The 25,694-nt window shown below is 42.7% G+C and overlaps 3 protein-coding genes across 4 annotated transcripts in view; 1 reads left to right on the forward strand and 2 right to left on the reverse strand.

The window, feature by feature from the left end:
• Nucleotides 1-2,713: 2,713 nt before the first annotated feature.
• rfk (riboflavin kinase) lies at nucleotides 2,714-11,803 on the reverse strand. 2 transcript variants are annotated; one of them, XM_084690706.1, is made up of 4 exons: nucleotides 11,734-11,803; nucleotides 5,796-5,947; nucleotides 5,281-5,383; nucleotides 2,714-5,101 (listed from the first exon to the last, which is right to left on the reverse strand). In XM_084690706.1, the coding sequence occupies exons 1-4, from the start codon at nucleotides 11,786-11,788 to the stop codon at nucleotides 4,950-4,952; spliced, it is 462 nt and encodes a 153-aa protein (XP_084546832.1). In that variant the 5' UTR covers nucleotides 11,789-11,803; the 3' UTR covers nucleotides 2,714-4,949. The 2 variants fall into 2 exon arrangements, with proteins under 2 accessions (XP_084546832.1, XP_084546831.1); XM_084690705.1 differs by lacking the exon at nucleotides 11,734-11,803 and adding an exon at nucleotides 6,815-7,294.
• Nucleotides 11,804-15,798: 3,995 nt separating this feature from the next.
• LOC146233115 (beta-1,3-galactosyl-O-glycosyl-glycoprotein beta-1,6-N-acetylglucosaminyltransferase-like) lies at nucleotides 15,799-18,469 on the forward strand. The gene is made up of 2 exons (XM_084690803.1): nucleotides 15,799-15,986; nucleotides 16,535-18,469. The coding sequence occupies exon 2, from the start codon at nucleotides 16,735-16,737 to the stop codon at nucleotides 18,022-18,024; it is 1,290 nt and encodes a 429-aa protein (XP_084546929.1). The 5' UTR covers nucleotides 15,799-15,986; nucleotides 16,535-16,734; the 3' UTR covers nucleotides 18,025-18,469.
• LOC146233116 (uncharacterized) overlaps nucleotides 18,390-25,694 on the reverse strand; it is a 50,915-nt gene continuing 43,610 nt past the window's right edge. Inside the window, 7 exon segments of the mRNA XM_084690031.1 lie at nucleotides 18,390-19,231; nucleotides 19,531-19,563; nucleotides 20,914-20,958; nucleotides 23,019-23,117; nucleotides 23,431-23,517; nucleotides 25,066-25,197; nucleotides 25,289-25,388. Of these exon segments, the coding sequence (XP_084546157.1) occupies nucleotides 19,207-19,231; nucleotides 19,531-19,563; nucleotides 20,914-20,958; nucleotides 23,019-23,117; nucleotides 23,431-23,517; nucleotides 25,066-25,197; nucleotides 25,289-25,388 (521 nt within the window). The 3' untranslated portion in view covers nucleotides 18,390-19,206.

The following is a 25,694-nucleotide window of genomic DNA, read 5'->3' on the forward strand; positions in this document are numbered from 1 at the left end:
TGTCTTGTTGCTGAAAGGTGTTTTCTCCGGGTGTTTTTCAAGTGCCTCTTCCAACCTGTGCTTTAAAATTTCACACCGGGAATCAAACCTACAACCATTTGGCTTCAAGGCAGCCGCCCTCCTCACTGCGCCATCCAGGCCATAACAGATGTTTCCTCTGGGCGTTTTTCAAGTACTTATTCCAACCTGTGCGTTAAAATCTGGCACCGGGAATCAAACCTGCAACCATTCAGTTTCAAGGCAGCCACCCTCCTCACTGAGCCATCTGGGCTATAACACATGTTTTCTCCGGGCATTTTTCTAGTGCCTATTCATATACTTAAAAATTTGCCAACCGGGAATCAAACCTTTAACCTTTCGGTTTCAAGGCAGCTGCCTTCCTCACTGAGCCATCCAGGCTGTAACAGCTCTCTTCTCCGGGCGATTTTCAAGTGCCTCTTCCAATTTGTTAAAATTTGCCACGAGACTCAATGGGAATCAAAACCTTCAACATGTCAGTTTCAAAGCAGCTGCTCTCCTCACTGAGCCATTGGGCCTGTTAAAATATGATCACTGCTCTTGGGTACTTAACTGGAATGAAGACATGCACATTGAGTAGCTTGATTAAAAGTTGGCGAGAATCAAACCAACCATGTTACAACTTCAAGAAAGCAAGTGCCTCTTCCAATCTGTACTTTAAAATTTGGCAGCAGCCTTCCTGGGAATCAAATCTCAAACCTTTGGGTTTCAAGGGAGCTTCACTCCTCACTGAGCCATTGGGATTGTTAAGTTATTGTCACTCCTCTTGGGCACTTCACTGGAAGCCTTGCACATTGAGTAGTTCAATTAAAACTCACATGTTTTCACACAATCAAGCCAGCCATGTTGCAACTCATTATTTATATACTATATACGTAATATAATATATATTTATTAAACTCATTATTCACACAGTCCCCCAGTGGACGGGGCTTCACATACGCCGATAGGAATACCCCTCAACCAACCTAAACCTTCAAGGAAAAATGTTACAAACAAAATCTATTATTATGATTATTTTGGGAGTAGATATTAAATACATATGACATCAATTAAGACGACTCTCCAGCTGCTTCGAACTTATTCGAATTTCAATATTGGAATCAAAATAGGACAGATAAGAAATCAAGGTGTAATTGCTCCATCTTGTTCCTCCAAGATGTGGTTTCTGTTGGGGAACAAACAATGTTTGCTATGAAGTATATGATTCCATATAATTGTAAGTATGTATATCTAATTATAATCATAAAATGTGTTTATTTTTTAGTCTCGGTATGAGTAGATAATGGGTGATAATAGCAGATAAATACTGTTCAGCTAAACTAATGTCCCCTCAAGTGACTCCCATCTAAACCCTCCACTTTCAGAACTGCACTTGCAATGCTCACAGGACAGTACTGGCTTATAAAAACCCGTTCCATAGGGCTGCGCTTCACCATCGCCATCTGGTGTTTTACTGTGGGAACTGCACTTTAAATTCACACTTTAAACCACTAGATGGCGGTATTGAAGCGCAGCCCAATGGCACTGTCGAAACAGTGCCCCTTAAAAATCCGTTCCATAGGGCTACGATTTACCATCGCCATCTGGTGGTTTACAATCTGAACTGCACTTGTAATGCTCACATTAAACCATTAGATGGCGATGTTGAAGCGCAAACCGATGGTGGCGTTTTAATAGTACCCCTTTAAAACTGCTTCCATAGCGCTGTAATTTATTAGCTTCATTGGTAACTTTACTCTGCAATTAATTAAAGTATGAATTGGTAAATCATTGCTAAAAATATAATGTTATTGTAAATATGTATATCTATTGTATAATTCATGTTTTGTTCACACCGAACAAGTTAACAAGTTTGGGATGTGTGCTGTGTGGCTCCCTGCAGATGGTTTGGTCCATATTAATTGAAAACCTGGACTCTTTAACCGGCGCTCATTTTGTGTTTATGATGGGTATTTAGTGCCGAATAAATGCCTAAAGGGTGGTCTTTTCTTGATTATGGGCACAAATACATTCATATTTGAATTGTTGAACACGATTTATTGCACTAAAAACGATCATCTTTTGAACTATGAAAGCTAGTAGTATGAGTAACCAAAGTAAGTTTCAGGCAAGTGACACTTTCAGAGTTAGCAGGGGGTGCATTAAGCCTACCATGAAATACACCCCCTCTATTATCTGTTCTGTATATCCCAGCATCAAATTATTCTTATCGTACACTGAGGGGACTAGTTTGAGTAACCACAGTAATTTTTATGCACGTGACCCTTTCCTAGTCAGAGTTAGCAGGGGGTGCATTTTATGGCAAGAAGGAATAAATGCACTTGGACAGTTTAGCTTTCAGTAATTTTCAAATAGTTTGATAATATTACATTCAGTCTCAAATGCATAAATGTTTATTAAAATAGTCAGAAGTATCTTACAAACTTCCTGGAATTCTGCTGTGTCATTGTGAAATGATTTACTTGTGCAATCGCACACCACTTACGTACTTTGAAGAAGTTCAAACCGGTTTGTATTTACAGTAAGTTCACAGAGCGATAGTGATTAGAACGTAAAGATCTTATCAGCCAAATACATGGTTATGCATTCACTACACAGTCATTTGTTGGCAAGACAAGTTAATATAACAGAAGGAATACACTGTATTTTGAATGTGCTGTACTCACACACAAGCGAGGAGAGAAGCCAGACATCAGTGGTTAACCTGTTTATTAAAGAGGCTTCAAAGAACAGTACACACATGTAGACACACAGCAAAAAGCCTGTCTCTATGAACACGATACACAGTCAGGCCTGGGCCTTGGAGACAAACACAAGGTGACACACACCAACAAGGAAAAATTAGGCAAGAAAGCTGAGATTTGGTTCCGCTAACAAAAATGGTGTCATCTAGGCCTACTTCCGATTGTGTCTCAGCGCAACATATAACTCTACCATCAGAATGCTGCCACAGTTAGAAAATGTATTGATAAAATTGAGAATTTCCAGACACAACGTGTCTCTCTTAGGAGTCATAACATTAGCAGTTCGGACCATTTATCCATTCCACACCCAAACACACAATTTCAAGGGCTATTTTACTACGTTCAAAATTCCTGACCTTCCCACTGACAACATAAGGGCCTGTTGCCTGTTCAACCACAGTGGTGAACTACCCATCGATAATAACAGATTCACTTAGCAGATGCTTAAATCCAAAGGCAGTGGATGGAGTTGGATTTCAAAGTGGGACCTCGATCTGCAGACAGATACTACCGCTGGAGCTGTACCGTCACCCCTGGCAACACAACATGGGACGTGTTTGTGTCAGTAAAGTGTAAAAAAACAACAAACACAAACATGTTGTGTGGTGTGTGTTGGCATATTTTCACATGTACCTTTACGTTCTAGCCTGTATATGCCTTCGGTCTGTGAGAGAAGCATAGTCATGCCATAACACATTTTGATACTGGATCATTTGTACATATTTCCTTTATTTCACAGAAAGGAAAATATGTACCTCATCACAACTCAATTCTTCAGAAAATCAAATCTAAAAGGACAATATATATATACATATATATGACTGTCTCTAATAAAAATACACTTATAGACTGTGAGTATGTGTTCTTGTTTTGACTCGAATCTCAAGTATTTACAGCTGTTATAAAGATATCCAGTGCTCCACCTTACTCTCTCCCCCCTCAGACACACACACACGCACACACACCTCAGATCACCTGAGACACTGGACTTAGTCCCCTTCCCTGTTAGTGCTTATCTCTAACAGACCATCAGGGGACACATGGTGCAGAAGATTCCACAAAGTTATAACCTCATCAAACTCTGCCTACGAATCCACACGTAATGATTGGTCAGGGAATGGGTGAGACGATGCAACCTGTCCAGAAGGGCTAATCCAACTGAATTTGATGACATCATACTAAGACAAAACCAAGGACTGCATAATCAGATCCACAATATCTCAAAACTTCCTGCTGTGCATCCAATCTACCTAGCAACAACATGAATAAGCTCTAACCCTGGGAGCTGTTACACCAGGGTCATGGCCAACAGAGCAACAGATAAAAGGGTGTTGAGACTGTCTGTGTTGAGATTTGTACAAACATTAGCATAGCAGATAATGATCATGGCAATGGACTTCAACTTGTCTTTCAAAAAACACAACTTAGATATATAAATAAAAAGAAATAAAAAATATATATTTCTGATCTGGAACAGACAGATCCCTCTGAAGGCTCTCTGGATGTGGAGCAGCATGTGTACAGGAACATTCCGTCAACACTGCTCCTGCTTGGTAGTGATCCCCTTCAACCTCCTCTACCCTCCCCCTGATTGGTTTAACTCCCTCTAACCATCCAATCCCTCCCTCCACTCCCAGACCACATAACTCAATCAGTAACATATCCGCCTTTGCCAAAGTTGCAGCAGATAGACAGACACAGCTCTGTGAAAAGGAGAGGGTGGGGGAGAGGAGAGAGGGGAGAAGGGTGGGGGAGAGGAGAGAGGGGAGGGTAGAAGGGTGGGGGAGAGGAGAGAGGGGAGGGGAGAAGGGAGGGTGGGGGAGAGGAGAGAGGGGAGGGTAGAAGGGAGGGTGGGGAGAGGAGAGAGGGGAGGGTAGGGGAGAGTGGGGTAGAAGGGAGGGTAGGGAAGAGGCAAACTGGAGCTTTGATGTAGTTGCAGGTGGACCTGTACATACAGAACCTCGTCAAGAACTTCCGTGTGATCGGGGTCAGCATGAGTGAGGATACAGATCCAACACACAACAATAACATAATAAACTGTTCTTAATAATGCTTAACAATCAAAATAAAAATAAACTGTAAATACATATAGAAGCAGTTTTTAAGCGTGCTGGATTGACAGCAGCTCTCAGAGAGATGGGTGGAAGAGGACTTGACTGGCAAACAGGGAAGGTGTGCCAATCATCAGTGACCGTTCATGATGGTGGAACCTGTGGACTTGGATGTGCTGGCACTAGCCGTGAAGAAGTTATCCTCCTTCAGCTTGATGTGTTCCGGTACCTCAAGCCTGGCCTTGGCCTCCTCAATGTCGTTGTTGATCGCCGATATCAGGGCCTCTGTCAGGGAATAGATGGACACAGACGATGTGCGTTTGTCTGAATGTTAACGTTGTGAGTGAGTGGGTGAGAGTGAGTGAACGGGTTAGTGACCGAATGAGCGAGTCAGAGAGCAAGTGACTGAGCGAACGTGTGACAGAGTGAATGTGAGTGAGTGGGGCTTCGTTAGCCTCTCTTACCGAGGGAGTCGTAGCTCCTCTCAGGCCGGATGTAGCCCACCATCACTACACTGAGGATCTGGCCGTAGAAATCCTCCTTAAATGTGTGGATCACATGAGTCTCCTGAAACACACACAAACACAAGGAGGGTCAAGACATCGAGCACAAACAGCTACCACTCACAACATTCTTACTGATCTGCTTCAGCTACACGTAGCAATCTAGGACACTCCGGTCCACTGGTCAGTTACTTCTGAGTGTCCCAAGGTCTAGGTAGAAGCACAGGGGTGATGGTGCTTTTTCTGTAACAGCCCCCAAACTGTGGAACAAGTTGCCTCTAGATGTTAGACTGTGTTGTTTTATTGCTTTTGCTACTTGACTGTACAACATTTTGGGTCGACGGTTGTTGTTTTTTAATGTGCTTCATAAATCTGCAGCAACACAAATCATCATTGCGTTCGATATGTATTGGACGAGCATGTATGACACGGGCATTCAGTTGTGACATCGTATTCACGCCATCTGTGTTCCTGACCATGGACTTCTTGGTGTTCTTGTAGTAAGGGTTCCAGCCGATGCTCATCACCATCTTGTGTATGTCTCCATTGTCCACACACGCCCAGCCATAGTAGATACCTGTGCTGACGTCAGCAGGCAGGTGGTCCACCACAGAGTCTGGGAAGTTAGCTGGCGGGACAAGATGGATGGAGAAAAGTTAGGCTTCAGTCAGGTCAAAACCACTGCTTAGGCCTGCTATCCTCCCCATAACAGGGTCTCCTGTTTCTAGAGAGCTTGGCCAATATTCCTGTAGGTTTTTGCCCCAATCCCAGTTGTAACGAACCTGATTCAACACATCAACAGGCTAATTGTAAGAACCGAGTTGGCTATATTATAGTGATGGAACTATGTAGAAAGTATTTCTCCTCGATCAGGATTAGAGACCCTTATTTTCCGTCCTCGCTACACGACGCAGTTTTCGGTGCGTCATCATTACCCAGAGTGCAACACGTAGCTAGGTTACAATCATAATACTTAGCTATTACTTTTCACGTGAACCAGAAAAGACAGCCTATGTTAGACTAAACAACAGCGGTGGTATGTAAGGACAAAGGAGCCAGTGAATGGGATGAGAGGCTAAGAGCAAAGTAACCCTGGGCTCGAGATTTCACATATTGTGTTTGTTGTCACCCTGGCCTGAGGCAAAGGTCACCCTAAGTACAAGCACAATCCGATCTGTGTTAATAAGTTTGTCCCGTTTATACGTACGTTAGCTGAATCACTTTTTCAGGAAATTGTTAGAACGTTGGCTTTGCAAACTGGTGCCTAGCTAGTGAACCGTAAGACAAAAATCATACCAATGTTCGCACAAGTTTCCGCACATAAAGCAATGTGCGTAGCCTAGAAAGCAGTATCTTTACGTTGAACGTTTGCCGTTCCAGTACTGCTGAACGTCACGAGCAATGCCAATTGAGTAAGACCTAACCTTATGAATATATAAGGACGCCAGCACAGACAAACTGATTGGAGTAACCGTTAGCATGCTAGCTTCCTTACCCGTTGGAATCCCTAATTCTTTACTCCCTCTTCCGAATCCTCGAATAACCTCTCCTCGGCAGAAGTATGGAAGACCCTTCATTTTGCCTTCTTCCAAAGCTACCGTAGTCGGATAGCTCAAATTCAGCTCACAGGTTGTCAAAATAAGGCGATACAAGTGACCTCGAATGACCATAAACTGGGTTGGCTACTCGTTAGCCGGTAGCTAGCTAGCAGCTTAGCATCTGCGTTAAATACAAGGGCAGGTGGACGTTTAGCTAGCTACTGCCTAACTAGCAAGATTTACCGTGACGCACCATATACTACAAACTAACTAGTTATCAACAGATATGAGTTAAATGCGTCTTCCAAGAAAGAAAAAAAAATCACATCCGACACGTCAGTCTCACGGATGAACTAAAACAAATAATGACTTATCTCTAGCGGTATAGGTTTGACAGTGAGAGCTCTGTTACTGGAAGTGTGTGTGCGTTACATTCAGGGGGCGGAACGACTATGACTGAACGTGCGGTGATGACGAGATGCATCATTGCGCTGTAGTTCTATGCCCACCCATAGAACTACAGCGCATTGATCCAACTCGTGATCACGGCACGTTCAGTGGGTCAGTGGATTGTTGGCGCCCTCACGCGGCATAGACAGTTAGATCACATACATTACGTCATTAATGCATTTAGCAGACGCTTTTATCCAAAGCAACTTCCAAAAGAGTTTTACGAAAGTGCATATAGGTCACTGATCATAACAACGAAGGGACGAGTATAACCAGAGTAAGTTCCAGGCATGTGACATTCCCTAGTCATAGGTAGCAAAGGGTGCATTGCATTTGCATCAAATGGAAAACAAGGCCTGCCGTGAAATGCTCTAGTCTAAACAAAATACATTTCTTTTGGTAATCATAGCTGGGGTATATTTCCTCAGAATACAATGTTGTGGAGCAAGAATGTTGGTTCGAGTTAGTTACTATCCAACTTATTGATGGTTGTAGACTTCAGGAAGAACACAGCCCCACTCACCCCCATGACCCTGTGTGACTCCCCAGTCAACACTGTGGAGTCCTTCCGCTTCCTGGGCACTATCTTCTCCCAGGACCTCAAGTGGGAACTGAACATCAGCTCCCTCACCAAGAAAGCACAACAGAGGATGTACTTCCTTCGACAGCTGAAGAAATTCAACCTGCCAAAGACAATGATGGTGCACTTCTACACAGCCATCATTGAGTCCATCCTCACCTCCTCCATCACCGGTACGTTGCTGCCAATGCCAAGGACAAGAGCAGACTGCAACATATCATCTGCTCTGCTGAGAAGCTGCCAATAGCCAACCTCACGCCACAACAGTTTATTCCCTTCTGCTGTAGGCCTCCTCAACAAGGCCAAGGGTTCACACTGACTTTTATGACCAAATGTCCTTTAAACATTGGAATAGACCAACTGGTCTTGGGGAAAGGGGGGCCCGTGTCGCTCAATCATCTGCCGACATTTTAAAATTTTTAAACATTTTTGAAGACAAGCGGCCCTCCGGCCCAGAAGTGTCTCGGCCCACCGGAAATTGTCCCGATGGCCCGTCCGCTACTGGTTGGAGATATAGAAGGGGGCGCAAAAAAAAAGAACTATACCGCCTGTAGGAAAGGCCGCCTGTCCTTTGTTCATGAAAAAAACTAAAACTCGTTAGCATTGTGACCATGGAACATTGAAGACAGCAAATAATGGACGATTAATATTGTGTGATGAGTTGACTATTTCTATGTCCTTTTGTGGACAAAAGGCTTAATGCACATCTCACTATGCGGATAAAATAAATTCATTTTTGTAGACAAATGTAATTCTGTTCACATAATAGAAATCTTTGGCCAATGAATGTTTATTTTGTCCACATAACAGTTCTGCTATAAAACGGAAGATGCAGGTGAGGTGTTTAGTCTGGTACATTCCGTGAGTCTGTCAGTTTTGGATGTGGCCTCAGGCTCTTGTTCTTGTTCAGGACTTGTACTCGGTGCAATAACAATAAAGTTGAATTTTAATCTAATTTGATCTAATCTTATATCGAAAGTGAAACACAAACACATGTTGGCGCCCCAATGGTGGAACCAGCTCCCCACCTCTATCAGGGACACTGACTGTCTCCCCACCTTCAAGAAAAGGCTCAAGACGCACTTGTTCCGGGAGTACAACGGCACTTAAGAATGCTTGGCTAGACTTGTTAGTTTCCTCCAGGATCACTATGACTCTTATTGAGTGACTTGTTGCTATTGTAGGTTAGATATAACGAAGTTAAGTCTTGTACTTGCTGTGTAATATTTTACTGTTGATTGTTCTTTTACAGGTACAGTCCTGCACTTTTGTGGTTCATGTTGTTTTATTTGTAACTTGTATAACTACATGCTCTTATGGGTCTTCCCTTTTGGCACTTGTTTAGCTTTTTCACAATGTATGCTTCATGTTTTGGCTGCTTGCAATGTTTGGGACTATCTCGTTGTTATGATCAGTGACCTATGCTCTTTTGTAAAGCTCTCTCTTGGAAGTCGCTTTGGATAAAAGCGTCTGCTAAATGAATAAATGTAAATGTAAATGTTGGTGTTAGATAAGCTGGACCTTGCGACCTCTGTTCTGTGTCGTCTGTGTGAGGTCATCTGTCTTTGCTCTCATGCATCAGCATCTGGATACCTGTCGTTGGCAATGTCATAAATCAAAGGTGAGCCTCTTTACATAACTATAATTCAGATATCCTCGCAAATACAGTTGGTAAGCAATAGGGCATGGGAGTGACTGTCTTCATTTTGAATGAGGCAGATTCGCATTTTTGCACATTCCAGAAAAAAGAGAGAAAGCATTGGATTCATGCATTAAAAAGGTTCAAACTATGATTACAAACTCTGAGTGCAACCGCTTTTACCAGATAAAGCAAGTGTCAAATGTTAAGTGTCAAGTGTCAAAGGTGGACCCTATTTTGGCAAAACAGATATAACATGAAGTCCCAAGAATTGAAAAATACTCTTTGCCTTAATATGTAACGGTTAAGCCATATTTGTTGTTCTGTGAAAACACTGAATAGGTGCTGTACACTAAAAGGCACTGATTTTATCAACCACTATTCTGGCAATGTCAGAAATCCTGTGCCTAATTTCATCAGCGATTGGAGAATCGTAATCGCATATGAATAAATGATTCGGGAAAAAGCTATAAAGATTTATTTTTTTCTCCAGTAGTTCTTCAAGTTTACAGCAATATCTAAATAATTATTCTCATATTACATTTATTTTATAGGCTATCCTCATACCGAGCATGTAAAATACAGTTATTGTTATAACTATTATTGTTATAATAATAATAATTATTATGAATAGGAATAATATCACTAGGGTAGTCATATAATACGTATTAATTTATCCATTCAATAAAACAATACAATTAATTAACATACATTTTTCAAAGGATAATTTTTTGAGATAGAGAATTATCACACTGTTCAGACAAAAATAGATGGACAAACCTTTGATTGAAAACTTTTTTTTTCTTTTTTTTTTTACAAACAAGACATGTAGTCAGGAAACATACGTAATGTGTTACTGCAGTTGTTCCATTACATCAGATTACAGCTTATTTCTGAACCCAGAAGAGATACACTTGTTTTTGGACCTATGGTTATCCCGGTTCCAAGAACCTTCAGTCCCACACCTTCACTTCCTACTTGTAAACCTGTGTCAATCCCAATCCCTGCCTTTGCCCCAAGTGGCCCATGAGACACTGACACACTGGCCAGCTCTGCTTTAGCCATGGCCTTTACACCAGATGTAGATACAGATGCTTTGACACCTGTGTCAATAAGTTTTTCCTTCACTTTAAATTCTCCAATTGTCACTGATCCCTTGTAGCCTTCTGCCTTGGCTCCTACCCCAAACTCCTGGGGAGACAAGTATGCCGCTGCACCAGCGTTAGGGCCTCTCATGACAGCCTTAAAGGTGACATGACATGAAAACTTCATTTTATGAGGTTATTTAACATTAATATGAGTTCCCCTAGCCTGCCTTTGGTCCCCCAGTGGCTAGAATTTTCGATAAATGTAAACCAAGCCCTGCGCGTTCTTCTCCGCCTTTGACCAAATGAAGGCTCAATTGCGCTGTTTGAAAATCTCCCCCCAGTGACGTAGATAGGGGGAAGGTTACCTCCCCTCTCTCTGCTTTGCCCAACCAGATCATCTGGCCCGCCCATGAGAAACTGAGCTACCACCGTGCAAGGGCAAGTGCGATATCGTTTTTTCCTGGAGAGACATCATGGCGAGCAAACAAACGAAGCATGTTGCTCAGTGCTTGGATATACAAATGCAAGCACACATCTTTTTTTTAGTTCCTTCATCCGAGCCTCTGCACAACCCGTATCTTAATTGTATTTTTGCTGGAAATGCTCCGACACGAAGTGTTGTATGTCTGCGCCAAACATTTCCTCAACTTGAGCCAACTCAAAGCTGGCCTTGCTGAAATTAAATTCTGGATCATTACTAAATCTCCTTGGTCAAGCTACAAACCTTGGACAAGTAAGTTAAGTAACGCTATATAATTTTGTTGCTTTACTGTACAAGGGCGTAGGTGAGGTCTCAGACTTGGTGGGGACATCCACCCATCAATTAATAATCAAATAATGATTCATTATTTTTGAATAACCAACAGTGTTTACTTATTTACATTGCCAACTGTTTTTTCCAGCACCTGTCTAGCAATGCAGTGACAGTCCATCAACTGTGAATTTGTCCTCGGCTAGACTCCTTACCTTGGTTGAAAGATTAGCTACAGAAGCTAGGTTTAGCTGTAACAATATCCTGGGTAACATATCACCAGTTAATACTTTTTCCACAGTCGAATCTGCATTTGAAAGACTGGTCACTACCACTGCTAGTGTGGCTAGTTATTTAGCCTGACTTACACTGCTTTTTGAAAAAGCTTTGTATGTCCCCTTTCTTCTTCTTGGGTGGAGGCATATCTGATCTACAAAGCACAAAAAGGGGCAAACATGTACATGCTGAAGTGCAAAGGGAATATTAAAATGTGTTACTCCTTTTAAGTATGTATTGTTGGCAGACAGACCTGGGGTGCGTTTCCCGATAACGATGGATCGTAGCAACGATCGAGCAAAAAACTAAACCATCGATATTTCTTACGTGCGTTTCCCAAACATGCTCGTAAGGAGTAAGGTAATCTATGCGCTTTGTAGAGCTACGAATGTTCAACAGACACTTTAGCTACGATCGATTTAGGCTTACGATGCTTTCGGGAAACGCACCCCTGGTAAGTTAGCTGTACCGTACCGTTGTTGCCGACACCCGCTAGCTTGTGCTTCTTCCCATGCGTGTTGCCTGTCAGATAACCCTCCCCCTTTGGGTTTTCAGCCAATCAAATAATGGCGTTTTTTGTACTGTCGCGTCCTGGCCGTCGGAATCGATCCAAATAGCAGCACAATTCGCTAAAATATTGATGGGGACAATTTTGTCATTTTCAAATGTTGGTGGGGACAAGTACCTAGCGTCCCCCCCTAAATATACGCCCATGCCGTCATTAGACGTACACCACATAACACCTATACAACAGTAACTCCCATAAATGTCCTGTAATTTAACAGTGTGATCTTCATCATTTTCATTGGGAATCATCACAAGAGCTCTCATGATACAAGATGCCATAAAAATCGATATCACATGTTAAGATGTCATAACCTCAGACAGTATGAAATGACATACATACAAATACTTGTAACTTGACACTTTCATCAAAGGACATAATTTTCTAAAATGTAACTAAAACTGGGGGCAGAGTTAGGGATAGGGTGCAACACAACCACCACGAGGCCTCCCCCTGAATCAAATAGGCCTACGGTTTGAATGACGAGTTTTCACAAGTCGCATGTCATTTGATTTTATCCTCAAAATTAGCTAAAATTGTTTTGGATACTTGTGACTATTTATTTGTTAGGCTACTGGTAAATATTCGAAAAGTTCATATCTCCATTTTGGGTTTTCTAGTAGGGTAACTAATAATTTGACTATTAACTACTTCACCGCTATTTGGCGGTTTACTACTGTAGGCTACTTGTAATGCTCACATTAAACCACAATAAAATGAGTTTGCGACCTTTAGACTATGTAGCCTTGCCTAAGCTATATTTACAAAATTCCCCGGAGCCGATTAGGCCTTGGCTCGATCTCCCGAGCAATCGGTTATCATCGTCGTCGTCGTTATCTACCGCTTGTCCGGGGGTCGGGTCGCGGGGGCAGCAACCTAAGAAGCAGGGAGGCCCATACTTCCCTCTCCCCGGCCACTTCCACCAGCTCTTCCTGGGGGACCCTAAAGCTTTCCCAGGCCAGCCGAGAGACCCTCCAGCGCGTCCTGGGTCTTCCCCCCGGGCCTCTTCCCAGTGGGACGTGCCCAGTACACCTCACCAGGGAGGCGTCCAGGATAGAAGGATCTGTTAAATAGAATTATCTGTAATCATTCTATTTCAATGTCAACTCGGGCGGCACATCTGTTTTTCATGGTCCAATTCTTCAGACTTTCATTTAGCTGTAGCCTAAGTAAGCTACAACTGATTATATTTAATTGTCATTGTGATTGAGTTAGATTGTGAGTTCTGCTACAATTTTATTGATAATGTTTTTACTAATCTTAATTCTGCGGTTCTTCATTAAGATTATTAAACGGAGCATTAGAGCCTACATGGGTCAATTTCCCAATATGAATGATAACACTAATTTACAATAATTTATAACACTAGCTTAACTATTTCGAAATATGCGAACTCTCATTTGAATCGGGTTATATCTTAAAAGAGTCATAGCATATGTAACCATTAACTAGGCTAACTAAATGCCAAAGATTTCTCAGTATGAATTAAAAACCAAAACGATTTACACAAGTCTGTGACTGCCTACATTTTTTCCAAAAGTGTATATATACTGAAGCTGCAATAAACATTAGTATGTCAATCACGCACCAAAACTTCATGCCCTCTGCAAATGTTTTATTTAAACATTTGCTGATCTCAGCAGGATGTAAATTCTTACAAATATAACAATGTGTATGAACACGGAAGTATTTAAACACAAACAGATTTACATCAATAAAAATAAGTATAGCCTACATACCATGAAATGTTAAATGAAATTTACACTTTAAATTAAATATTCGGAATTCCTCCTGCAAGTATGACTTTTCATTGTAATTTTTTTCCAATAATAAACTAAATTGATTAAAAAAAAAAGAATTCCCTCTGCAGCCAAACAAATGTAGCCTACTCTCTAGAAGCAGACTCAATAGGTCCCAAAAACATCTCTCCTCCTTTCATTTCCCTGAAGATATTGCTGGGCAATATCTTGTTGTCCAGTTTGTCAAGTAGGCTACGTCTTGGTGAATATCGCACACAGCAATGCCATTGAGCCTTTTTGTGTCATGGTTGATCGCATGTTTTCAATCTGCGTAACGCACTGAAACTGCGCTCTGCCTCCGCAGATATGGGCACCAGCATAAGAAACCTGATAGTGCATCCACCTGCTAATACACAATATACTTACAACGTTACACACAATAATACATCGCTAACATTGCCTAATCAGCTGCGCAGTTATTAACTGATTCTTGTGGCCTTACGTAGGGAGAGTGGTGGGGACGGATCGGGGTCACTAGGAATCTGCCAGTGCCATCTGCGCGCATTATGCCATGCTGCACATACTGCCCACTTGGATTTCAATGTTCTCTATATGTTTAAATCATTGGTGAAGTTTTTTTTCATGCTAAAACCTAAGGTCTTTCTACAATAAACAGTGAAACCCATGAAACACTCATACACATGCACTCACTGATCAGCTATTTTCACATCTTTCAAAGTTGAGATTGTTCTTTAAAAGAAAAGAGAATCGCAACCTTGAAAGACGTGAACATAGCTGATCACGAAGCAGCCATTTAACTGAAATAGGAATGACAACAGAGCTTGAAACCAGCTTTTACCAATGTAATTTCAATACTGGATTGATTAATGATTTAATATTTAGGAAAAGCCATGAATGGATCGTCCTGTGCACCTGACAATAAAAAACTTGAAACTCGAATTCGATCTGTGCGAAACAAACTCCCAGGCGCACTGAAAATCGTCTCCTCTCCCACCTTCTCTCTCTCCCCTCCCTCCTTCTCTCTCTCTCTTTCTCTCTCCCCCTTCTCACTTTCTCCCCTCTTCTCTCTCTCTCCCTTCTCGCTCTTTTCCCTCCCTAGCTCCCTTCTCTCTGTCCCCTCACTTGCCCTGGGCGCACAATGTGCTAGAACCGCCACTGCTCTCCCCTCTTCTCTCTCTCCCCACCCTTCTCTCTCTCCCCCACCTCACTCTCTTATAAATTACTAATTAAAATTACTATATCTATATTTTAATATGTTAATTCTAGATGTATTGGCATAATCAGTATAACAGTGCTTAAGAGTAACTGATGAGTGCATGTTTATGTTTCATGGGGTAGCACAAGTGATGAGTGCATGTGGAGGAGGAAGTTTTCTCAGGAGATTTCGCCCTAGACAGCCTCTCATAGATTCGCCCTAGACGGCCTCTCATAAGTAAATACTATACTGAGTCCTCCTGCCAGAAACTAGAAACATAAAGACCAAAAACTCAGACATCAGCCCTCTGTCTGCCTGGGCTCTCCTCTGCTGCTTGTGGCAATGAACGCTTCTGCCTCCGGAGCAGACATTTACGCTGTTTTAAAGCATGCAATTACTGGATCGATTAAAATAATTACAAAAGGTTTCTACTCAAAAACCTCCATATTCTTAAGAGACATATTTCGGAATAGCAGCTACCTTTATAGAAATGCAATTTATGTATTTCTATAAATTTCAAATTGATCAAAGTTTTCCGGTTAAGGCTGGCATTGTCCCCTCGGAGTAGTTTAACAGGTTTATGTAATATCGTGGTTGAGTGTAGCCTACAGTAGCTGTCATTACTGAATAGGACAGATACGCGGCGAGTTACCTGTTTTCGTAGGGAACGCGCATAAAGCTCAGTCTTAACAATGCCACAAATGTAGAAACATTTCACTATTAAGTTGCCGCTATTTCATTAGGTCTGCGTAGCCTATTTATTATTTAAAGTAATTACCTTTTAACTGTTCCTGTCTACGTAGGTGGTTAGATCGACTTTGAGATGTAAGTATGCTTGTGGTAAGAGAATTAACAATTTATATGTTATTGTACTTTCTTTTATTTTTTCAGTATAAAAATGTTAGACCTACGTTTTAGCACAAATCTACCGCCTTATCAAATCTCAGCGTTTGCAGTAGCCTACAGACCACGGACTAAAACGAAAACATTTTAAGAATTCTAACGTTCCGGGTGGTGGGTTTCGCCTTAATTGACATAAGTCCAACGACTGTCCCCAAGAGGTGTTGTTGACATTCCTCAGAGATTTTTGTCCATATTGACATGACGGCATCACGCATTTAACAGTTGCAGAGACTGTTAAGAGATGAGAACAATATTATTCAGTACTTGTAGAATTGTATGTGAGTACCTATGGACTACACAAACTTTTAAAGATTGGTATTGGTATAAATCCCCCTCAAAAATAATGTTTCTTTTGTGTGTATTCAGTTTTATTCATTTTGAATAAGATCTGTTATACAGTTGTAAACTGTCTTAACATTCTACTCACTTGGTTTCCACCTGTGACACAACATTTCTCTCTCCTCTTACAGATCCAGAAAGTACAGACACAGTCACTTGCTCCAGTACAGAGCAGCTGTCGTCTGCACCAATCGACACCCTGCATGGTCAACCCCTCTGTATCTGCGACTGTGTAGGTGCTACAGATCCCTTGACTATACCGACTAATACATAATTAGATCAACAACAAGCACAGGAGGCAGCGGTGAGACTCTGAAGGGTTTCTGTTGGGATGGCTTTGTTCCTCTCCCCACGAAGATGCTGTTGGCTCATGTTTCCTGTGACGCTGGTTTCCATGGCTGCGTGGGTGCTGTTCACAGGTCCCAACGCGCTCACCTCTCACCTCAGGCACCAGACTACCTGGTGGGACTACACTGATGGCAACCTCGGCTTCAATGGCACCTGCGACTGCAACGCCATCCTGAGAGGAGAGCCGGAGGCCGTGGAGCAGGCGAAACTCCTCAACTTGGAGCGACTGTTTCGGAAACACACCCGCCTCTCAGACGACCACTTCTTAAACGTCAGCCAGGACTGCGGCACCTTCCTGTCCTCCAGGAAGTACCTGTCTTTTCCCTTGAGCCGTGAGGAGGCGGAGTTTCCTATTGCCTTCTCGCTGGTTGTCCACCACAAGGTGCACAACTTTGAGAGGCTCCTGAGGTCCATTTACGCCCCTCAGAACTTCTACTGCGTCCACGTAGACACCAAGGTGCCGGCCTCCGTTTTGGCCGCCATCACCTCCATCACTTCCTGTTTCCAGAATGTCTTCCTGTGTAGCCGGCCGGTGAAGGTGGTCTACGCAGGGTGGTCGCGCGTCCAGGTTGACATCAACTGCATGCAGGACCTCTACAACATCAGCGCCTCGTGGAAGTACTTTATCAACCTGTGTGGTCAGGACTTCCCCATCAAGACCAACCTGGAGATGGTGCGTAGCCTGAAGGCGCTGAAGGGCCGGAACAGCATGGAGTCTGAGAACATGGCCTCTAAGGGGGGGCGCTGGAAAAAGGTCCACGCGGTGATGGACGGGCAGGTGCTGAGGACGGATGTGGACAAGTCGTCCCCTCCCTTCAACCTGCCCATCAAATCGGGGGGGGCCTACATAGTGGTGACGCGGGGCTTCGTAGAGCACGTTCTGACAGACAGCAGGGTCCTGGAGCTGCGGAAATGGGCTGAAGACACCTACAGCCCGGACGAGTTCCTGTGGGCGACCATCCAGAGGATGCCCAAGGTGCCGGGCAGCCAGAGGCCCAGCGCCAAGTACGACACCTCAGACCTGCAGGCCATCGCCAGGCTGGTGAAGTGGCAGTGGCATGAGGGTGGGGAGGAGGCCGAGGAGGCCGTGTACCCGCCCTGCCAGGGACACCACGTCAGGTCCGTGTGTGTGTACGGTGCAGGTGACCTCTGGTGGATGTTACAGCAGCATCACTTGTTTGCCAACAAGTTCGACGTGGACGAAGATCTCTTGGCTGTCCACTGTCTGGAGAAGCACCTTCGAAATAAGGCCCTGACATTCATGAGACCCTGAACTTTGGGGTTCTACAGCATGGCAAAGCAGACAAACTTTAAGGTTGAGAAGGAATAAAAAAAAAAACGCTTAAAAGACAATGGGGTTAGAATTTATTGCTTGGCTGTTTCCCACGCCCTGCACTGCTCTCTTAAATTTTCTGGGGTGGAGCAAATAAGTAACCTATTTGGTGAGCACTATTGAACATTTTTTAAATTATTTAAGCACTACTGAAGCAAGTGATACAACGGAAGATTGTTGTTATTACAAGGAGAATAATCGTACATATTGTTTTGTACGTTTTTTGGGGTTTAATTCTTGCATATACTCGGGAATTATGTATTTGTTTGGTTGGGTTGGATATTTAAGGAAGAGACACCACACTGTTCATAGTTCTAATGGTAAATTTACTGAATATATTGATTATTTTACTGTGAACAAATGCACAAATAAATGATTAATTACGTTTAAAGTTACTGGCTCTCCTCTTTCACAGCTCTTAGTTTGATATGGGTGACTGATGAACACATTGTATTTGACCTTAATGTCATATGGCTTTCAAATCATCTTAATGTGAGGCACTGTGGGCTTCCAGTACTGTATACACACACAAACAGACACACAGACACACACACACAGGCATCCTGACAGATTCAAAGGATGTCAGGAACAATTGTAAGGGAAGCCGTTTTTTTACTGAGACAAAGGCTCTTTCACAGTTGAGAGAATATAAATGCTTGTTCCCTTAAATAAACTTGACAGAACACTCACTTCCCCACACATATGTTGCAATGTACTAAATGAAGATTGGCAGTAATGTTGGAATGTGTCTAACTTGATGTTATGAGCAGTATTAAGAGGAAATACAAAGTAAGCCCAGAGTTTACTGGAATTATACCAAAAGGCTCTTTAAATCATGCTTTTAGATTTCCAACCAATACTTCCAAATCAAACAAAGAGAGAGAGCTTTACATTATCTTTGAGGAGATTAGCACAGCATGTTAGGAGACAATGAATTCAGAAACTTCTAGAATTCGCTCTGGCAGTCAGGCAGAGGCATATCCTCCCACCTATGACATTGCCCCTTCTCAAGAACCAATCACAACGCCCATCTAAGTCACGAACAGCCAGTTGGTCTGGGTGTGTGCTGTCAGGAAACTTCTGGATTATCTACAGCAGTCAGTAGAGAAGGCTGTGTCACCGTCAAACGTTTGTTATTTTGTCCGCTCTGAGAAAGTGAGACGAGAGAGATTGGGAGTCAGAAAGGGAGAAAAGGAGAGGTTGAAACAGAAAGAGAGAGACAAAGGGAGAAAGAAATGAAAGGATATAATCATATGTTTAGTTATTTAAATTTGTGACAGAGGAGTCTCTGTTTCACAAGTGTTACTGAACCCTAAACAAATCGAATTCAAATAACTTGGTTTGAATATGAGGGTGTTCTATGTGGATCGCACTTCAATCATAAACAAACACACACACACAAGCAAATACATAAACACACACACAGTCATGCACACTTACTCTTACTTAGATTTTGAGTCTTGAAATTCTTCATCTAGTCTGGATGGGGAGCAGAGATCAAAGATGAGAGGTCAAGGGTCAGCGGGGGTGGGGGACTACAGCCAGAATTGGAGGCAAGTGTGATGGTCAGCACAGGTACATTAGTATCTACAATGTGATGGTCAGCACAGGTACATTAGTATCTACAATGTGATGGTCAGCACAGGTACATTAGTATCTACAATGTGATGGTCAGCACAGGTACATTAGTATCTACAATGTGATGGTCAGCACAGGTACATTAGTATCTACAATGTGATGGTCAGCACAGGTACATTAGTATCTACAATGTGATGGTCAGCACAGGTACATTAGTATCTACAATGTGATGGTCAGCACAGGTACATTAGTATCAACAATGTGATGGTCAGCACAGGTACATTAGTATCTACAATGTGATGGTCAGCACAGGTACATTAGTATCAACATAATAATGGCCAGCAGGCCTAGATCAATAAATAAAGGGAGAAAAGGAGGGGTGTGTGGTGTGGAAGATTCCTGTGTGCTTACATTATTCACTAATCAATACAACTAGTCATTGGATACTAGTTAGTATGTTCTCATGTAAGCTTGCTATTAATAAAAGTAGATTGTGTCTATGTGTCAGGGTTAATAGATGTTCGAGATCAGGAGAAAGTACTGGCTAAATGGTCCTTGTCATGACTTCAAGGAGAGCTCCAACTATGAACTCTGTAGTTTGAGTGGTCATGTGTTGGGAGCTTTGAATCTCACTCTCTGAGACTGTTGTAATGTCATTACTGCCTGACTGTCACTATCTATGTTTACATTCCTGTGCCCTTTAAAAGATGGTCCTCCGGCCTTCAGAGCGGACGGAGACATGATTGAGACCTAAGCCTGGGGTTGTGTTGTCTTTTTATTGTCAGAGGTCTGGTTTTTTCTCCCAATCTGCAGATTGATAAATACTTATTAATATCCAGAACTCAACTGAACTTAGTCACTCCGTTTATGAAGAGACGGACAAAACACTTTCCTCATTAATGGGAGGGTTAAGGTTAAAAAGCCAAAGATGTTGGGAATGAGTTCAGTAGTCCCACAGCAGCCAATCAGGACAAGGAGGGTAGAAATCAACCAATCAAAGTCTAAGAACATCACACATCAGAAGGTAGTGTAAGAGGACGTAGGCCTGCTACGCCCTCTATGAGGGGTGAGGCGGAGTCAAGGTGTTGCCAGGGTGACCAGGTGGAGAGGCTTACACTAACGACTGTGTTTGGACCCTGAAGGTCCTGATTGAGGCTACAAAAGAGGGGAAGAAGGACGGACGAGGGAAGGATGCAGTCGGACTTAGTAGGAGGGTGGTGGGGGGTTTATAGGTTCAACTGACTGACCAACCGTAAACAAGCTGTAGATGAGCGTATACCATTCTCCTCTTCATACCTTGATGGGAGCAGTGCAGATACAGATGGGGGGTGGGGGGTGGGTGGGGGCAGAGTTAGGGATAGGGTGCATCACAACCACCATCCCCCCTTCACACCCCGAGGCCTCCCCCTGACTCGAGGCCGGTTCCATAAAGCAAGTTTGCCAAATAAGCCAGGCTTATGCCGGTTAGTCTGACTCAGTTTAAGTTGATTCAAGTTGAGGCAAGTAAAGCAAGTCTAGCATAGTTCCAGCTCAGTTATTATGGCAGCATATGAGGTCATCCAAGATGGGTGCTGATGATGGCAGCCTCGGCTGGTCAGCGTTGGCCCCCTGTTTTGTCTTGTTTTGTCTGTTAATTCAGTGTTGTGGCCGACTCCTCCCACTCTGGACACTCTCTGCCTGTTGGCCTCTTTAACAAGGCCAAGGACTCACACTGACATTAACACTATTATTGGCCGGGTTTCCCAGATTCATTAAGAAGCTCTTAACACTAAGATCTTCTTAAGGACGTTCTAACGGTAGTTCTCTAGTGAGGTCACTGTTGTAGTTTGTGTAAAACGGTGTCATGGACAAGTGCGCAGACTTGGGTTCATGTATCTACAATAGCGATCATTATTGATGTATAGGTGCTCCTGTCTAGATCAAAATACAGCTTTTACACGACATGATGCAAGGAATCAGATACGCTGACGAGATGTTGCATGATCGTGTCAACTAGGCTATAGGCTACAGTACTGTACAGAACTTAAAACATTTTTCCAGTAACATTCACTAGGTTATGGCCACTACACATTTACTGTATGGCTAGCGAGTGACTGCCAACCAGCATTTCAACGTTGAATGTCAATCGTGTGCCGGGTAAACTAGACTACTGTAGCTAGACTAGTAGTATGCGGCTAGCACAGAAGAAAGCTAAGTTACGTACTGTAGCTAGCTAAAGTGACAAGACTAAATTTAACACACCAGGGACATCGACAACCTCGGCAACCCTGTGCCAGTTATACATGTTTTGTTAACGTCTCTTTAATCGTACAGAGGCGTATAAAACAAGACTGAGTGCGTAGACACACGTACGATGAGTTGCTCTTCCATCTTGAACTTGTCAAACCTAGAAATGTTTACCATGACAAACAGTTGCTATGTTACAAGAAACAAGAAACCAACCCGATTGGCCAACGCTAGCGTTTTCACGCTCCTCATTTACATAAAGTTGAGAAAATCCAACTTTCGCCGCCCCGCTTGCCTTCCCACAATACCCTACGCGAGCGGCAACGCCCTGCTCGCCTTCCCACAATGCCCTACGCGGGCGTCAACGCCTGGTTTCATTGAAAATGAATGGGAAGCCGACGCCCCGCTCTGCCCGCCCCGCTGCAGTGTGAACGCACCGTAAGAGCGTTCTAGAGCGCCCTTAGAACGTTCTTAAGACGCTCTTAGTGTTAAGAGATTCTTAACGAATCTGGGAAACCCGCCCATTATGAGTCCATCCACCACCTACTTTGCACATTTTGCACAATGCTGCCCACTTTGCTACCCTATTTGTCTTTTATTCTATTAAAAAAATATATATCTCTAGTAACTTTTATATTTATTAATATTTTTTTATATCTCACAGTACTGTTTAGCTTTTTAGTTATTGTTTAACTCCTTAGTATTAAACTTTTTTAATATTATACATTCAACTGTTTTTTACATTTACATTTCTTAATTTAGTGGACGCTTTTATCCAAAGCTTTACAAAAAGTGCATAGGTCAATGATCATAAACAACGAGATAGCCCCAAAAACATTGTGGGTTGCCAAAACAAGAAGCATACATTGTGAAAAGCAAATAAGAGCCATTTTTATAACCGTCTCCTGGGTCAATGGTGCATGTCAGCATAGATAAAACGGTTAAATCATTTACACTGCAGATCAATAGGTTGCAGGGTTCAATCACTCCGTATTAGGATGAAGGCGTCTGCTAAATGAATCCATCATTTGGACTACAGTTCCCTCAAAAGGGGATTTAATCTTATCTTAGAAGGAAACCTAAGGTACTTCCTGGTGACGGGGCAGGCGAGGGGTGATGATGTCACTCACCTGACGATACTGGGGGGGATGTAGACATAGTCCATGGGGATCATCTCCCTCAGCTCCGCTAGGCTGCTCACATATTTGATCTTACTGCTGAACTTTGAACTGCAGAAGGTACAGGAATTGATGCGGGGGGAGGGGGTGGAGAGAAGTGAGGGATTGAGAGAGAGACAGAGAGAGAAAAGAGAGAGAGACAGAGAGAGAGAGAAAGAGAGAAAGAAAGAGAGAGAGAGAGCGAGAGAGAGAGAGACAGAGAGAGAAAGAGAGAGATATAGAGAGAGAGAGAGAGAGAGAGAGAGAAAGAAAGAAAGAAAGAGAAAGAGAAAGAAAGACAATGCACAATATAATTACTGTCTAAAGTAGATTTGTAGGAAATACTTGATCAACAACAACGCAAGAGGAAACAGGAAGTCTTCACCTGATAAAGGGTCTGGTGATTCCCAGCACTGTTCTGATGAACCAGGAAGGATGGACAATGATGAAAGACTTGAGATTCTTCCTCAGCCTAGAGAGAGACAGACACAGAGAGAGACAGAGAGAAACAGAGAAAGAGACAGAGTGAGAGAGAGAGTGAGAGACACAGAGAGACAGAGAGAGAGAGAGAGAGAGAGAGAGAGAGAGAGATACAGAGAAAGAGGAAGAGAAAGAGGGAGAGAGAGACAGAGTTCCCACTAACATTAGAAATCCAGAAAAGTTAATTAAAATGTTACGCGCATTTAAAATCCAGTCCTGAGGAAACCCTCCACTCTAAAGAAGAGCCCCCTGTGCCAGCTGGTTATGAGACTAACAAACCAGCTACCGCCTGGCACACCTCCTTCCCATTTATTAACATCAAACAGAAAACAAAAAATTCGACCTAGAACATTGAGAAAAAGAAACCAAGAACAAAGACAAAGTCAACAAAGAACAAAGAAAAAACCCTCTGATAAGCTGAATCCAGCCTTGAAAACACTCCACACCCATGTTACCCACAGGGCAATTCAATTGCCTGTAGAAAATGTAGGAAATGGGTTTCAGTCATCGACACTTCACCGCCACACAGAGAAAAACTCTTCAATTGGGTTGAGAAAAGGGCTGTATGGAGGAAGGCAAACATTTACGATAAAAAATGCTGGTTGATTCTCTGAAATATACTCATACACGGACACCACGGTGAAAGCTGACATTGAGCCAAACCAGAATTAGAATGTTTCGTAGGTGTCCGTGTATAAGTAAGTTTAATGTTTTATTAATTGTGAAAAACAGTGAAACCTTTCTATATTTTACTGTAACATGCATTTATCTGTTACTTTTCTACAGTCCCCAACTTACTATGTTACTGTTATTTTGCCATATTATTAGTGTTAGACTCCTTGTAAAATGTTGATATATACTGTATGTTAAAATGTCCATTCAATATGGACTGCTTTGGCAATACTTTTCAACCTGAACTGTCATGCCAATGAAGCATTCTGAACTGAACTGAGAGACAGAGAGAGAGACAAAGAGAGACAAAGAGAAAGAGAGACAGAGATTAAGAGAGAGAGACAGAGAGAGAAAGGGATTGAGAGAGAGAGGTAGAGACAGAGAAAGAGAGAAAGAGAGAAAGACAGAGAGAGACAGAGAAAGAGACAGAGAGAGACAGAGAGACAGAGAGAGAGAGACAGAGAGAGAGACAGAGAGATAGAGACAGAGAGAGTCAGATGGCTGAGCGGTTAGGGAGTCGGACTATTAATCAGAAGGTTGTTGGTTCGATTCCCGGCCGTGTAAAATGACAATGTGTCCTTGGGCAAGGTACTTCACCCTACTTGCCTCAGGGGGAATGTCCCTGTACTTACTGTAAGTCACTCTGTTGACTAAAAGAAATGCAAAATGTAAAGTGGGGAGACGGAGAAAAATTTGAAAAAAGAGAAGGAGAAAGAAAAAAGAGAAGGAGAAAGAAATAATTAAAGAGGGTAACAGGCAGAAACAGAAACAGATAGAGACAAAAAAAAATCTAACAAAAGAGAGAGAAAAAAAAACAAAAACAAACGTGCTCAACGTAAATGTCAAACGTGGGTGTTTAAGTTTGTACCTCCTATTGATCATATGGTAGCATTTCTTCATCCAGCCCAGGCCTGGCATCTTCCTACGAGGCGTTGCCCCGTTCAGGTACACAATCATGTAATCCTCTGCCACCATCAGCTCCAGGGTGCTAATGACATACCTGAGATTCCACGTTAACACACCTACTTCAGGATTGTCAAAACTTTTGAAAAGGAGATTTACTGGAAATGCAGCGGATGGCAGTTACTCACAGGAAGAGGTTTTCCATAACATAGTGGTAGTCATCACAGTCGCTGTCTGGTAGAAAACATGCTGCAAACACGATAATTGCGTTTTGGTTTCCGTAGTAACCTATGAAGAGAAAGGGAAGTATGTAGTTAATACTCAAAATTTTGTACTGTTTATACTGTACGTACACAGTATACGTGTGCGATTGTAAGGTGATTGTGAGCAGGTGTGTGAGCGTGTGTGTGTGTACACGTGTGTGTGTGAGTATGTGTGTGTGAGTACACGTGTGTGTGTGAGTACACGTGTGTGTGTGAGTATGTGTGTGTGAGTACACGTGTGTGTGTGAGTACACGTGTGTGTGTGAGTATGTGTGTGTGAGTACACGTGTGTGTGTGAGTACACGTGTGTGTGTGAGTATGTGTGTGTGAG

Source organism: Hypomesus nipponensis, chromosome 24 (assembly GCF_054491055.1).
Source record: "Hypomesus nipponensis isolate SF chromosome 24, ASM5449105v1, whole genome shotgun sequence".
Lineage (NCBI taxonomy): Eukaryota > Metazoa > Chordata > Actinopteri > Osmeriformes > Osmeridae > Hypomesus > Hypomesus nipponensis.